At 25.2% G+C, this 17,717-nt stretch overlaps 1 protein-coding gene across 1 annotated transcript in view; it reads right to left on the bottom strand.

Annotated features, from left to right (window-relative positions):
- The window catches only part of LOC129974949 (multidrug resistance-associated protein 1-like), a 57,849-nt gene extending 44,005 nt beyond the window's left edge, over positions 1–13,844 (bottom strand). Inside the window, exons 1-10 of the mRNA XM_056087767.1 lie at positions 13,717–13,844; positions 12,457–12,636; positions 10,621–10,746; positions 10,333–10,470; positions 9,645–9,761; positions 8,931–8,992; positions 7,284–7,400; positions 5,216–5,347; positions 4,631–4,805; positions 1,915–2,169 (exon numbers count right to left, since the gene is read on the bottom strand). Of these exons, the coding sequence (XP_055943742.1) occupies positions 1,915–2,169; positions 4,631–4,805; positions 5,216–5,347; positions 7,284–7,400; positions 8,931–8,992; positions 9,645–9,761; positions 10,333–10,470; positions 10,621–10,746; positions 12,457–12,636; positions 13,717–13,749 (1,335 nt within the window). The 5' untranslated portion in view covers positions 13,750–13,844. The remainder of the gene's footprint in view (positions 1–1,914; positions 2,170–4,630; positions 4,806–5,215; positions 5,348–7,283; positions 7,401–8,930; positions 8,993–9,644; positions 9,762–10,332; positions 10,471–10,620; positions 10,747–12,456; positions 12,637–13,716) is intronic.
- Between the last annotated feature and the right edge of the window lie 3,873 nt (positions 13,845–17,717).

The following is a 17,717-nucleotide window of genomic DNA, read 5'->3' as shown; positions in this document are numbered from 1 at the left end:
AACTAAATCAATAAAAACATTAAATTACAAGTTAACAGCACTTTTTAAGAAGCAAAATGAATTGACCTACATATTCACATTCAGAAAAAAATGAAATATTTTGCAATTATATAAACAATTGAAAAAATTTAATATCTGTTTCATAATTTGAATAAACTATCCTATCATTAAATAAGTAAGATTTTGGAATTTGTTTTGAGTCAACTTGTTATAGAAAATGAACTCAATCTTTGAATACATTTCAAAGAAATGTATTATTTTTTTTTTCTGTTCTTAAAATATATATTATAACATCATTTGGTTTATAATCTTCTCTTTTCTGCTTCATATAATAGCAATATTTTTATTCACTAATAACAATTTGTCTACATCAAATTAATTAGAATCTCTTCTTTTTTTTTTCTCATCATATTCCAACGTAAAGGGAATTATCAATTCTAAGATTGTCTTTGAAAAAGTCTCAATATTTATAGAAATTCTGCATAAAATACAGAATTTTACACCGAAGAAGTTGTTATGCACAAAAGAGTAATTTTTTCATTTGGAAATATATATTCCATTAACATTACAGCAAAATATTACCAATGAAAAAATTCATACATCTCACAGGTAAAAAAAAATGTAAATATTGTATCTAATGTGTTAATTTTTTTGTCTCAACTTTCATATTTTTTTTCCTCATAAATATGGAAATAAAGAGTGGTAATTTTTCACAAAATATCACATTATAATAGTAAAAAAAGAATTCTAATCACATAAGACTGTAATTAAAAAGTACATAATAGAACATTTAACAAACAATCCTCAAATGAATAAGAAAAGGAGGGCAGGGAATATATTTCATAGTAACAAAAAGAAAAAAAAGAAAAGAAAAGAAAATGGTATAAATCCAATTTCTCTTATCCATATTGATAAGCCAAATAGATAAAGCACATATACTTTTTGAGCAATAATTACAATTATTATTATGAATAATATCTCTTACAATATATTATTCAGTAATAAAAGAGATGACAAAGAATAAATACTACATTTTACTTAACGGCCATTTAGAAAGGTATATAATAATAAAAGAATAAAAGTTTTTCATGTAAAAGGATTATAACCTCACTAAAAACTGAAAATAACATAATTTTCATAATATTTTACAAATTTCACCCAATAGGTTCTGATTTAGGCCAATCAGATCCAAGGGTTGAAAAAATTTAGTGCAGAAAATCGGACCTTTTAGGGAAAATTTCCAATTTTGCAATAGCCGTTCTCAGGGTTATTTACACCCTGAAACAAGCATTTTTATTTAGTCTTAGTTTTCATCATAGAAAAAAAATGTAAGCACCTAAGATTGGTTCATGTTCCTGTATAAGATTGCAGAGAAGAGATAGGTATCAAAGTTTATTGCAGTTTGAGTTATAAATGTGAAAGTTATAAGTAGGAAAAATATCAGTTGAAATATAAAAACAGATTTAGAATCATTAATGAAAAAGTTTTGATGGAAAATAATTTGATCAATTAGTGTACCTTGGACATAAACTTGCATCCAATCAATATCAGACAATTATTTACAAAAAAAAAAAAAAAAAAAACCTTGAAAATATATAGATTTATCAGTTTTTTTTCTTTACTTAACAGAATTTCTATTTACTATATCTTCTTTTGGAACAATGTTTTTTATAAAGTAAATATATATTAATATAATAAATTCATTAAAAAATTTTGTCAGGATTTTTTAAATTTTATTTTTTAAAGAAAATTGGGTGCATACACATTTAAATAAAATAACGAAAGAATAACAGCTTATAGCAAGAAAAATCAGAAACATTGAATTACTAACAATAAATTTAAGAATTAAAATATAACAAGTCAGAGAAAACTTTGTTTCAAAGTCTACTTATAAGAAGAAAAAATAATACTTGCATTATATTTCCAACCAATTCTTGACACAAAATAACTGAATGGGAATAGAACAACAATGACTGCAACACCAGCTAAAGTTGATACCCCAATATACTGCCACATTACATAGATAATGAGAGCAATTTTAAATGGTACTATCAGCAAGGCCGCAAACTGCATAGTAAACCATTGTATTCTCTTCACATCCACAGTCAATAAACTCATCAAAGTACCACTGTTGTAATCTTTCCTTGCAGAATTTGCCATGGTTAAATTCTGAAAGCAGAAAAGGGAGTGATTAACAAAACGTTTTTCCTTCCCCTTCCTAAAGTGCATCATCTTTAAACTATTAACAGTGAAAAAAGAATTTTTAGAAGAATAAATGCATACACATAATTTTCTTTTTCATTTAATAATCTAGAATAAGAACTAATTTCATTAAAAAAAATCTAACTTATTTTAATTTTGAAACAGTTACAGGAAATTTGAACAGATGAAAATGGAAACATCACAGAAGTAAAATGTTCTAAGATTCATTTGTCTATCTCTATTTTATTTCTAATATTCATTCTTAGTTATATAGCACACAAAATGCATATAATGCAGGTGTGGAGAAAAAAGGTTACTAAAAAAATTTAAAGCATTGTTGTAAAGGATGCCTATAAAAAAAAATATGGAAACAAAATGGCATCATATGAAAGCCACCCCCCTCCCCCTTTTTTTTACAATTATAATTTGGTCATAAAAATATTTTTGTGCAATAATATACAACAAAGTTGTTGACAAAAAAAGTTAAAAATAATGTTTATGATTGAGTGCTTACCAATTATCAGGTAACTATCAGCTATATTCAAATAATTTTAAATCAATAAGGCTGGAAAATTTTGCACAATTTTTAATCATGCGTGTCACAATTTACAAACAGTAGGCCAGCCTATAAAAATTATCATGCTAAAATAACAATAATGTGTAGATAACATTAAAAAGAATTCTAACTTTATCACAAGTCCTGACAAAACCTCTTCAGAAGGTGGCAGAGAATCAGATTTATTGATTCTTTAATGAAGATGTTGCATTCTAATGAAGGACATGAGTTAGTATACAAATACAGCTACAAGAAACAGGCATCTAGACACATTGATAAGATGAAAAATAGGCATTCTGCTTCACATATTAGACAATTATTGCTTTTATACAGACATCTTATAATAGTTTTCTATTTGTTTGTATAGGAAGGAGGAACGGACACATCTAATTTTCAAAATTCAATTCTGCTTATCATGTAACAGTCACTATTTAGTGCCTGTAGTTAACTTTGATTTTTAGATTTTTTAAAATCAAACTTTACATTATCATATGCAGACAGAAATGTTTATTTTTAACTTTCAATAAATAAATCAGTCCAATAGACAAACATGTCAAAAATATGATGCATGTGTTAAAACATAAATTATAAAACAAAGAATTAAAATAAAAACTACTTTCAGCCACCTTATAGTATAAGTGTATCAAAATTTGTAGTTATGAAACATTTAAAAGTAGCAGATACACTAAGGGAAGAAATCACAATTGATTCACATGTTTACCAAAGAAAAAATTGGATGCAGTAAATAATAATCCAAATGAAATGAAAAACCAGAAACTTTATATTAAAAATCTGCATTTGCATTATACAGCATATGCTGAGTTCTTTATCTTAGTATTACTTCAGATATGCAAGTTTTGTACAGTGATTACTACGAAATGTGAAGACGTATAACTCCCATCTTGGGCTTTGGAGAGGCTACTAATAGGGATATATACATATCTTTTGAATCTTGATGGCTGGATGTTGTCAAAATGTTATATGGCCCCTTTGCACATCTGATTTAAAAAGAATTCATTTCTTTTGATAAAATATGCAAAGAGTATAATGCATAGATTGCCTGTTGCCTTGGAAAGATTTCATGGTAAAATTTGATGGAAGAATTACTACTGTACTATAAACTCAAAGAGTGACTATCCATACATACAACTAATGTCTTAATTATGTCAAAGACATATCCAATTTAATAGTGAGAGTCTTAAATATCTCTAATAAAAACTTTAAATGTATCCATCTACTAAATTATATTTAAAAACATTCTTCAATATTTACTATCTTTTGTTATTTTTGCATTTGCTCCATTTTTAACAATTTCTGATGATATATCCAGACACAAGTTTCTAAATGATTACAATTTCTTTTGATTATATTTAAGTCTGCTAAATGTTTGGATTTGGAAATGTTTTAACATTTTTAATGCATTACCCCCCATATTTTATATTTATGAACTTCTGCTTTATATTGACTTAAAATAAATAGCAATTTTGAGCATTTCTAATAAACACAGTCATTTTTGTCCTCTGAAAATTATAAGTAATTATTATATAGCAGAAAATATTTTTTCATTAGAAATCCAGTTTTATTTTATTGGACATTTGTAGGTTTTCTGTGATATTAATGCTGTGAAAATATTTCTTGTGTATTTTGTAAGCTTTCAGGAAGTCACACAAATATAAAAAATAATACAAGAACAAAATCGGAATTTTAATCTGCTTTGTACAGCTTTTAAACTATGTATATCATCTAAAAAGCCATCACCCCATTAATTTGAGCAAATCAGAAATAATTTTATGACATTATATAAACTATAAATATTAGTAAAACCTAATCAGTGCTTAGTCAAAAACTGCTAAGCATACAAAATTTACTCACTTTTCTAAAAATGGCACCCATTAAAGCAGATTGGAACTGAATACCTGAAATAGACATCAAATGGACTGAAGTGTTCGATAATATTTTCCCAACAAAATCAATGAAGAAAATCAAAAAGGCAAAGAAGAATCCTCTCCAAGAATAGAAGTCATCAGTTGCAAAATCAATAATTCGGCTGGAAAGAATAAAATAATTTTTTTTTTCTGCCTAATAATTATTTCTCTATGTACTTAAATTTCTTGAATATTCAAGAAATATTACAAATATACTAATTGGAATAATAATATAAGTCAAGTTATAAAGAAAGCATATTTTAAGTCAGTTGTCTGCATTCACCCCATACCAACCAATGGAACAGTTACATTTCCTTATTTAAAGAAAACATATGCTTTGTCTATACCATAATTAACTATACTTCTTGAGAGATATAATTAAAGATATTTGACTTATTTATTTATTAATTTTTTTACGTTTTTTCTGTGAAAGTCAGTTATTAGTGAAAAGAAAAAAAAAAAAAAAAAAAGATTGAGAGAAATTTAATGCATAACAAAAGATTTAAAAGGTTTATAATATAAAAATGTTTACTCTAAGAGAAGAGGTGGTATAAGTAGCATTATGACAGAGAAAACGTCTATAAGTACTACCCCTACAATCCATGGCCAAAATGCTTTAAACAGGGCCCAAAAAAGACTAATATCTGGATGCTTTTCAGGTAACCTGAAAAATAAAACAGAAAATGAAAATGAAAAAGTCTCTAGAAACATTTTAATACACATTTTAACATTATTTTAAACATAAAAATTAATATGTATATGTATAGATTGTTACAGGAACATGGATATGTATAGAGTGTTACGGAAAACAAAAATTAACACCAAGTTATATGAGAACTTAGCAAGTTATAGCAAGATAACATAGCAAGTTATATGAGAAATAAAAATGGAAATAGCTCCATCTGGAAGACAAGACAATATCATTCGCTTTGTTAGTGGCATCTAATTAAGAAAAGTAGATTTGAAATAATGCTTATTTCTTTTGAAGACTTATTATGAAAATGATAATTACATGATCAAGAGGAATGCTTTTTTATTTCATTTCTATATGTTAAAATGAAGTAATATTATTGTTATATAAAAAATTTCTTGTATTTTCACATTTGAATTTACTTTTTGTTAAACTCTAATGCTTAATTTGCAGAGGAATTTTGATTGGTTGAAATTTCCAATTCTAAAATTTAAATATAAAAATATTCATTTAGCAATATGTTATAGTGACTAATTGTAAGAGAGCTACTCAATATTTACAGAATTTACAACTGGTTGCTGAAAATGAGGTTATTCTGAAAGTGGGAATATTATGCAACTTTACAATTGGGTATTCTTGTATTTATGTAAATTTATATTTGTGTAAGTTTTACTACTATAAAAGAGGTGTAGATTTGTTATGCTTTTGTTTTAATGTGTTTAGACAAGATAAATTGAGTTTATTTTATTTTAAATATTTAAAAAATCATTAGTTATTTTTAATATTTTGAGCATCTTGTTTCTTATCACCATAAATATTGTACTTCATTAAATACAAGCAAACAGAAAATCTAAATAATATTGCCAGCATTAAAACAATTTTAATGTTCCAAATAAAGATTCAATACCTTTTATTCATGCAAACACAATGTGAATCAACAACTTAAAGAAAATAAATAAAATTGTGAGGAAATATGACGAAAGGGAGTGTACACCACATAGTAGAATAAACATTCTCCATGTGGCCAAATATGGGCTATTTCATGATGAGGCATGTATGTGCATGCTATTTCTAAATACTTATATACATAGCCAATTTGCAATTTAATATTATATTTGCTGCTCTGATACTTTTTTCAAAAAAAAAAAAAAAAAAAAAAACTTTTCAATATAGCATTTAATGAATGTATGAAAATTATTTTTTTGTTCATTAAGATTTTCACATTCTGAACAAATTTTTATGTCCTCATTCAAAATTACTTTGGGATCTTGAATTAAAAGAGTCCATGTTCTTATCAAAACAAGAAATAGTAAGTTTTAATAAATAAAATAGTAAATTAAAAGTCATTTAATATACTTTTAGGCAGCATTTTTTCAAATAAAAGACATGCTCTAAATATCAACTGAATTTTTATAATAAAGATAAAAAAAATCAATAAGAATAAATAAAATATTCAAACTATATACTCCAAAGAATATCTGTTTAAAAAAATCAAATTAACTATCAATTTCGAAATTGCAAAATTAAGTAATGAAATATAATGTGATATGTTTCAAGCTTATTATAAGTCAATTATCAATCAACTGATCTATCAGACAATACATTTATATAAAAGGTATTTGTGTATTAACCATAAAACAGTGATTAATTGCCAAAAAAAATCTCCACAGATATCATGTTAATTTATTGATTTTGTTCATCAGTGATGTGCTTAATACATAAATATTGAATAATATTTTTCAACAATTATAAAGGGTCTTATATGAAAATCAGATTAATACTTTTTGCCCAAAAATTCTGATAAAACACCTCACATCTAATTAGCAAAATTCATGAAAAACAAGAGGAAGAAAAAAAAAAGTAATTTCTTTCTCATTCTGTATTTCTGTAGGAAAAAATGTATACTCACATATAATACTTCCAATGTTTTTCAAAGCTTGCATATACTGTTTTAGCTGTTAAATAAGTACTTGAAAAAAAGAAATCTTCAACTACCAGAAGTTTTTTCCTGCCTTTGTGTATAAATCTGAAAGAATAATAAAATTTTAACTTTAAGCATTGAAAAAAAAAAAAACTATTCATGATTTTAATTCACAAAATGGATGAGATATGCATGACAAATCAGTCATATTTATATAAAATAGCCAACAATATAAACTCAAAGAAGAGAAAAATTTCAATTAATATGATAACTTCCTCAAATTTAACATTCATTTAAGTATTTTTTGCTTAAGAGAACATAACTATACTTAGTACTTAAAGCATCTCCTGTCCCCTTATTTAAAAAAGAGTTTTTTTTTTACAATGAAGGGTGGGTTTTTTTTTTTTTCATTTGTTTATCTACTCATAAAAAAATGGATTTCAATATTTAAAAAATGCATTTTTGGAATTAAATATATACATGTGCACATCTTTTTTCCCCTTACTTAAAAAGGGTTTCACAGTTCAATTTTTTTAATGAATTATTTATGACAAAATACTCATAAAAAATTATAATTTTCAAAAAATTCATTTTGGGGGTTAAATTTGCATATATGTGTGTCCACATACTTACAAATATGAGTAAAAACTCTATGGATTAGACAGAAGAAATCCATCAATGTTTGTTTATATACAGATGAACATATTATTCCAACTGAACTAATTAAATGAATTAAAACTAGTGAATCCTACACCAAAACAATAGGCATACATTAAATTGTGTACCAAATCATTAAATAGGAAGTTATTTTGTAAAAAAAAAAAAAAGAAAAAAAAACTAATTTTTTTCTTTATAAAAATTTAATGTAAAAAGGATAACATCTTCAAAAATCATTTTAATTTGTAAAGCACCATTTACAACAAAAGAAAATAATCTATATTTTTCAAATACTATTAAACTTACATTATAAACTAATATATTATAGATTCATTTATTTATCTATGTGTTACAAATAACATTAAGTTAAAAGAAGGATTTTTTAATTATTTCATTTATCTCTACACTCTGATTATATTATTTATTCAGCAATTATAATACTATACAGTGTATAATATTATATATGTACTATAGAATAACATGATAAAAATTTAAAAAATTGTAAAAATTAATAGTAAGGAAATAGTGTAATGAGTCGTCAATAATGGAAAAATAATTAAAAATGTTCTAAAGAAAAATATTAAAATTATGAAATCAAAAAACAACTGCCACAAACTGACATTTTAAAAAGTCATACTGAATACTTTCAAGGAATATTTTTACTATAATAAAACAAGAGCATTTTTGATTGCATAGAGTCAGAATGTTTTTTTAATCATATATTATCATATATATGACATTCTATTGTAAGAAAATCAAAGAAAACAGAATAAAGAATACTTTCAATTATTTTCTAATATTTTAAAAATAATCATAATAATAGATAACAAATGAATTGCACTTATTTGAGCAAATGAAACTCGGATTCATGAAAAACTCTAAAATTTTGGATGCAATTTTCTATTCAATTAAATATTTACCTTTTGAGTAATATTAAATTAAAACAAACATGTAACGAATACATTTAATTATACTTACTTCATAAACCATAAGAATGTAATATATGATAGGAATGATATTTCATCCATAATATTAGCTTCCTAAAGGGGGAAAAAAAAAGAATTTATTTAAAATTGAAAAAATTTTAAGAAATGGTAGAATAATGCTAATATACATAAACATATGTTAAAGCAGTTTATTAAAAAAAAAAAAAAAACCCTACATTTGTCATAACAGAAATGAAAAGTTGGCAGAAATAAGTTTCAATTCAATTTAGTTTAATTTTGTTATATTAATGGTCCATTATGAAGCAACACTAAATTATATTGGAATGGATCTTATAATTTTGAACTGCATTTAGATGATGATGATGATGGCACCATAAGCATAAGGATGACAAAGAAACTAACATTTTCAATCAATATCAAAGCAAGTTGGCATTTTGATACAAATTTTAAAACATATATTTTTTATTTAGACAATTATTACTTCAAAAAAAATTGTAGTAGCAGGATCCTTGATATTATAAAAAGTGCAACTTAGCAAAATCTACTGGCAGTCTCGAAGTGAAAAGGGTAAAGTACTTTAGGATGGTATAGTTAAAAATGGGCATGGATTCTACTTCAACTTATAGCTGTATCTTAAGATGGTATTTTGAATAAAATAATCAAGGTTATAAATTTCAAAAATATTCTAAACAAATCACAAATCTTATAGTAATTTGTAAAATAAATGAAAAAAATGTACAATTACCTGAAGTGCAGAGAAGCTTCTTCTGTCTGAAAAAATTGACAGAATTAATTGAATAAAAATTATAGGATAAAACAGCATATCCAAAATAAAAATGATTCCAGAAGCATCTTCTGTTTTCTGCAACATCAAGGAAAATAAATATGAATATATTAAAAAACAGATACACATTAAAGATTATTACAAGAAAAAATTGCTTTGTACAATAATTTTTCATCATTAAAAAAAGAAAGAAAAATGTTTTTTCTTCAAAAAAAAAAAAAAAAAAATCCACAGTAAACAACAATGCCTAAAAATACTATTATTATTCTTTAATTAATTGGGCTAAAGGAAGACATAATTGATTTTTACATATATTAGAAACATATAATTATAAATAGTTGAGTATCACAGGAAAGTGCTTTTCACAAGTGTAAAATTTTTTCTTTTTACAAAGCTTCTTTTCCAAAGATTAGTTAACATGTATATTCAGAATATTCTTCCATAAATTTGAATAGATGGATAATTGTACTGTGAAAGTTGTAATTACTATAAACAAACAAAGCATTTCATTAGTTTAATAAGGGAAAATGGTTCATTGGTTTAATAAAGAAAATTTTACAATATTTTATTATGGAATTAAAAAGAAATTATAGAGTAAAGCTTTATAATTGTTTTCAAATATAATATTCTATTAAAATAAATTACTTACAAGAATGAAATATGTCAAAAATACTGATCTGTATAAAATTATGCAACATAGTGAAAAGATTAACCAAAATGTAGATAATGTTATTGAAGTGGTAACTCCATCTGATCGATGTTTCAGCATACTCAATGTAATCAGAAACTGAAATAAAATAAATTTTTAATGCAAACTTTAAAAATATATATTTTTAATGCAAACTTAAAAAATATATATTTTTAATGGAAGAGTTTGAATTCAATTATATATATGTATACACTGTGAATGAAAATATTATTATGAAAGAATACTTACAAATATGGCAACTTTAGAACACGATGACATTAATGAAGAATAAGGCACATATTGACTGCAATAAATATCATGAATGACAGTACCACACCAAATGCAGCTCATAATAAGCAAACAAAATGACAGAATCTGAAAGGAAAAAAAAAAAAAAAAGCATCAAAATCATATTTAACAAAAAATACAATATATATATAAATTAAAAATCTGTTCTATACAACTATGCTTACGCAGAATTTAAAATTGTCAGAAAAATTAATACACCTTTTTTTTTTTCAAATATAAAGGATTTATGTTTAATTTAATAAATATTATTTCTAATTTAACACAAATTCACAAAAAATAATAGTTACAACAACAGAAATAAAAACCTTTATTGTCCTTTTAACAAGCTTTTATTTTTTTTTTTTCTTATAACCCAATCAAACAAATCTGAAAAATTTGAAATGATTTTGATTACAATTGGATTTTATTTCCTAAATATTCTTAGCAACCACAATAGCTTTGAAAGAACCATAAAATTCCAGAAATTAATTCTTCAGGAAGTAAAGAAAATAGCCATTTGTTTTATCTTTATAATCAAATCTAAGATGCAGAAAAAGATGTGTTGTGTACATGAGCTATGCATCAAATCTGTCTTTACTCATATGCTTACTATCAGACTGCCATAAAAGATTAAAAGATAGGAATAATGAAATTGGAAATAAAAGAATAATGTATAATTTCCTTTAAATCCACAGTAAGTACTGCTATTTCAAACAATATCTGGATCATAACTTATTAGGAATATCACCAATGAGCAGGTTTATTTATGAAGATATATTGAAGAAGAAATGTGCTATTAGTAATTAAAAAAGTTGTACTTCATTAAAGGAACTAATAGTTAAGAGAGGTGCAAAAGATATTTGATTTAGTTATATTGGTTTACATGTCAACTTCTATTCAAATTTTATTTCAGGAAATAGCATGACATAATTCGGAACATAAAATAGAAAGAACTTGGATTTCAATTATTTTTATTACTTATTTATTACATGGCAGTATTATGCCTTATGCAATGAATAATTTTTAATATGACAATACAATACAAAAGATTTAAAATTCCTATTTTAAATAAGCAATTCATTTTATATATATCTCAAAGTTAGTTAATAATTTGTATCAGCAACAAAATACTCAATGTTCTTAATATTTTATATTATTTTCATAAATCAACCAGTCAACAAATATTTCAAAATACAGTTCTTCCTATCAACACTAAGTTATGAAATGCAACAGTACATCAAGCAAAGTTAGGATTTTTTTTTTTTTTTCTTGGCTTAGTTATTTTTTATATTACCCAAGTGAAGGCAAAAGAAAAGATATTTCCAAAGAGAAAGAAATACTTTAATATCAGACAGTACTTTACTGACATGATATTTAATAATAAAAATTATTATTAAATAAAATTAATAAAATAAAATAAAATTATTATTAATAATGTTTCCTTGAGTTATGGATCAGTTTTCTTGACAGAATTACTTTAAAGGAATGAATTCGTGAAACGATATTTTTCATCATATAATTATTTTTTGTTGGATTTCATATAAATAGATGAAACTAGTGAGGAATAAATATAATTTATTATCATTTAGTATATGCTTAATGAATTTTTAGTTTCAGAATGATTCTTGATACTTTAATTAATTAATTAGATTCAAAAATAAAATTGTATAACATTCATTTATTTATTCTTAATATTCATAATGTAATTTATCAATATAATGAATCACAAATTATTAATTTTATATAAATCAAAATAATAAGCCTAAATCTATAAAATAAAGTTCTGCAATATCTTACTATTTTTGATATATTTAACCAAGTCCATGGCAGTGGATTTGGAATGACAAGCCTTGGAAATACCAATAAATTAATAAAAAGAATTAAACTATACAATAAACAAGGTAATGAGACAAGAACAAGATCTTCAAAACATGTTGAAAATTCTGGAACCTGATTATACCAAGACTGGTTCAAATCCTACAAATAGAAAGAAAAAAAAATTAATAAATTTCAATAAAATGAAATTAAACTATACAAGACTGTAAAGATGTCATTAAAATCCTTTCCAAACAAAATTAGTTTCTTTTTCCTTTCATAGAAAATTATTCTTACATAATACTTTTCACATTGGCAGAAAATAGTATTAAGAATTCTAATACTTCATCATTTAAATCTGTAAGAACTTAAAAGGGCCCAACTTCTATTGAAAATTCAAGTTGCTGCATTATCTACAGTCCTAAACTAGTGAACATTTTTGCATACTTATTTAAAAAATTTTATTATTATAATATTTTTAAAGTTAACATCCTTATTTTTAAACTAAATAATCATCATATTTTTCACTTTTATTTGATTTTAAAATAAACAAAATAAATAAGCTTACAGTGTTAGTTTATTTAGAAGGCATAAAAAATACTATTAAAGAGAGAAAAATCTAAGATTTGATAATAAAAAAAATCTTAAAAAGGTTAAAGATGCAAAATCTAATTTAACAATTCTAAGCTATATTAATTTATCTTTCAAGGCATACAGTACATTTTCTTCACAATGAAATTTTATTCATTTTATTATAGTCTTTTCAAGAATTTTTTTTTTTAATATCGAATATTTATTTATATAAATTCTCTGGTGTAATCTTTAACTTATATTAAAATTTAGAGTATATGATGGATAAATCAATTAGTACAAAATTCGGAAATTTGCCAATGATCTGTCGTACTTCACTTTTGCCCAATCAGAGAAATTTAAGAATTTTTTTAAATCCTATTTAAGGAAAACACTTTTGATTTGATTTGAAATTATCAGTCAAATACTGATATTTCACAATATAACATTCATGCACATTTATATAGAGCAAAGACATTCCAGCAAATAAAAGAAAACCTTTTTTTTTATATTCACATTGTAATAAAATTCCAAGCCACTTAGATGTTTTTAAAAATATTTTTATTTATAAAATGCATCCTTCTAAATTAACTTAATTCTACGCACATGGAAGCGCAAGATCATGCATGAAAAATTTATAATTCAAATGATAGAAAATATAAAACAACATACCAAAAACTTATCTCTACAAAAATTTCGGTCCATTAAATTCCCCAAGAAGAATTTTTTATTAATGCTTTATTTCCGGGTGCATAAGAATCGCCTTGGTTCAAAAGCCGGTTCACTCGGACTAACAAAAACAAAACATCATAACATCGGCATGGATAAAATAAAAACCTCTTCCACGCGCCACGCATGCGCTGAGGTTTAATGCAACGAGAGTCAAGATGACGTACTCGGAAATTTGCCAATGAATGTTCGCACTTCATCTTTGCACAATTTGAGCAAAATTTTTGAAACAATAGATCTGATTCAGCATGAGACACTTGAGAATACAGATAACCACGTGTGAACATTCGCGTTTTTAAAAAGAAGTTTGGGATCAGAATACGTTGGGATAAGTTCAACAACTATAAAGGGGAAAAAACAAACAAACAAAAAAGAAGAAGCGTGGTCGAAACGTTGCGCAATAACCTTGTTCATTGAACTCCCACGAATTTGATTTATAGAATTTTAAAATCGATTTGTGTGAAACAATAACTATATGAACAATTCTTTTTATGATTTCATTGTCATTTTTATAATGAAGGACTAAGAAAGGAAATGAGTAATTAAATAAAAAAATATTAAGCTTTCTTTATATTAATTTTTCTTAGAAACTGAGCATTTACTAATGGAATAGAATTTTTGAAGATTCGTTCGGTGACTTTGTGTTATAAATGCTACAGAATTTTTCGGTAAGTTTTTTTTTTTTTTTTGTAAAATCGTAAATAACATCTATCTTATGGCTCGTTTAAAGTTATAAGCGAAATCTAATTGAATTGCAAACGCGGGATCGAACACAAGAAAAATGCGAGGGAGTCCAAAGCCCTGATCACTGCTCCGTCGCTGATATGCTTTTGTGTCTATAGCCACATATCAATATTCAGTTATAATTTTGTGTGCGTGTAAAATCGCTTTTTTTCAGAAAAGACATTTATATAGATAAACTTAAAAAGCAAAACCTTACCTGAATATAAAATTTGATCCAAATCGAGCCATTTCTGAGATACACGAAATAAATTTATATATATATATATATATATATATATATATATATATATATATATATATATATATATATATATATATATATATATATATATATATATACATACAAGAATTGCTCATTTAAAGTTAAAAGATTATTAAAAAAACCAATTAAATAAAGCAATTAATAAAAGTTCTGTTCATTCAGTGGCGGATGTCCAACTAGGAAGCTGGATTGAGGAGTGTCATAGAATAATTGGTTATTAAATGTTATTATGCCAATTATTCGGAAAAGACGATTAAAAAAGTTAATTCAAATTCCATGAATTATGAAATAATTCTCACCTTTGGCGGACAGCAGATTTATCTTGTTAATCGATTATTTTAATTTCAATAAATTCTTTGTATATATATGTACATTTATGTGTGGGCGCGCGAGAGAGAGAGTGAGAAAGAGAGTAATGATATTTTAAAAATCAAATTTAATTCTTTATTAATTTTCAAATTTTTATCTTAAATTAGCCCATGCCAACTTCATTCCAAAATGGTTCCATATTTCTCGATTCAATTGCCACTTTTTATTTAATTATTTTTAACACGTGTTCTGGAAAACTGACGATTTCAGCATCTTCACACGCTCTGAGTGAAGAGATAAAAATCTTAACCACTTAACTGTTTTGCCCGAGTGCCATACGTGCATCGATTTATCGAATTTTGACATTTGTAAGCAAAAATATAAACTATTAATAACGATTATAATTCAATATTAAAATGACTTCGGATGCATAGATAAGTCATGTATTCAATGGATTTCCATTTGAATCAAAATAAGAAAATATTTCCAAAATAGAAGGTGCCATCTTATTAGATAGTAAAGAAAATAAAACAGTTACGTGGTTAATGCTTCCAACATTGTTTTAAGGATAACTGATTCCCTTTCTTAAGACTCTCTCTATCTCTCTCTCTATATATATATAGCTTTCGGAGTGGAGTCGACATCTACTCCCAAGACGACCTATATCATGCAAAAATTTAACGTCTGATGAGTGTTCTATTCTAAATTGTATACTATCCTATAAAGTAGTGTAATTCCATTTCCGATTTCCTAATGTAAATTGTACAATTGATAATTCAAAAAATCTTTTATCATTAGCTTTCAACAATGGAAGAAAATCCTAGCTGTTAAATATATATATATATTTCCGAATTTTGTTTGTTTGTAACTCCATTAATTCCACACTCATTAAGAAATTCAAACAAAATTTAGCATATGTATGTTCCTGAGCACCGGATGGATTAAATGCGGTTTTAAAATGATTCTACTCTTATTTAAAAAAAATAAAATTAGAATTAAAAAATTTAATATTTTTTTTTCATTTTAGTGATGAAATCACCGCACAAGATAGTCTACAGTCCCCCCATATAAAAATTAAAAAAAAAATTATAAGGACACCAATTTTATTACTGTACTACTTTTCTCTGATTTGTAATCAATTTTTCAAAGTTAATTGAAGCATAATTTTTAATAATTCCATTTTTTGTCGAAATACTAAATTTATTTATTATTTAATCATGTATATTATTCTTGTATTTTTGCCTATGTTAAAAATCAGTTTTACTTGAAAAAAAAAAAAGAATTCTTAACAGAATCGCAATTCTACCAGAATTTGCCTTTTCTTTTTAAATAATCGTTTGCATTCTGATAGGAAAAAAATCAAATACTTTCTTGTTGAGAACTGAAATGTAAAAAAGAAAAAGGATTCGCTTAAGCGACAAAAGAATTAAATATTTTTTTTACAGTATGAAACAGTAATATTAAATTGTTCCATACAGATTTATTAGTACTTCCCCACAGAGTAGATATAATTGATAAGTTATGATTAAAAATATAACCGCACATGGAAATTGCTATGCTCTTGTCATGGCAATTCATTCATTTCTAATATAATTACGATTTCCGGTTAAGCAATAAAAGCGTCAGGATTGCTAAAATTCTTTTTGTATTTTCCTTTTAATTATTCAATGAGGGAAAGTGGAGCGATAATACTTGTAATTAAAATTTATTTTTCTTACGCGTTGACACACACTCAATTAGATGAAAGATGAATGAGGCAATTAAAAAAAAGAAGAATGTTATGTCTTCGACTTTCTTTAATACTTACAAATCAGAATATAATTTATGACATGTGGGAAGAAATATTTTTTTTTCTAGCTGATGTGCAAATAAATATTATCATTACGGTGTTCATAACAATATGCCAAACGATTTTATCTACTCATCTAATGTCGTTGAAGTATTTACATTAGACAACTTTAATGTTTCCTGAATGCTATTTTGGAAACAATAAATAATAAAAAACGATTTCCACGTCATTCATTGAAAAAATATTATTAATTTTTCCCTTCAAAGAGATATATTACGGAGATTCTCATTCGGAGCTTATCCCTGGTACGTATAGAACGTGCGAAGAGAGAATTTTGGTCTTATGTACATGCTAGTTTCTAGACACCTTTGACGATCAGATGGATTGCCGGAAACATTGGCTGTATGTAATTTCAATTAAATGTCTTAGACATAACTTCCTGTTCATGCCAGCTTCAATAAAGTATCTTTAGCACCAAACTATTAGACATAAAAGCGGCGTTATTTTAATAATATTACATATGTTCTGTTCATTGTGTATTCTCCAAACTTTCAAAACGGATGCCAGTCCTCTGACATCATAGTGATATTAAAACTTAACTTAAAAATTTAATTGTCCGTTTCATCTATTATTTCTTCTAACTACCGCAGTGTTATAAGTTACATGTTTTTTCTCGTAACCCCCCCCCCACACACATACACATACACCTTTTTTTTTTAGCTTTTAACGATGGAAGAAAATTACACATTAAATATTTGATTAAAAAGTGAAGAAAACGGTTTGAATTTCTTAGTAGCAACATATTATTGCTGAAAATTTGGCCAAGAAAAAAAATTATCA

Source organism: Argiope bruennichi, chromosome 7 (genome assembly GCF_947563725.1).
Source record: "Argiope bruennichi chromosome 7, qqArgBrue1.1, whole genome shotgun sequence".
Classification (NCBI taxonomy): domain Eukaryota; kingdom Metazoa; phylum Arthropoda; class Arachnida; order Araneae; family Araneidae; genus Argiope; species Argiope bruennichi.
This window is presented reverse-complemented; position numbering and strand designations above follow the sequence as displayed.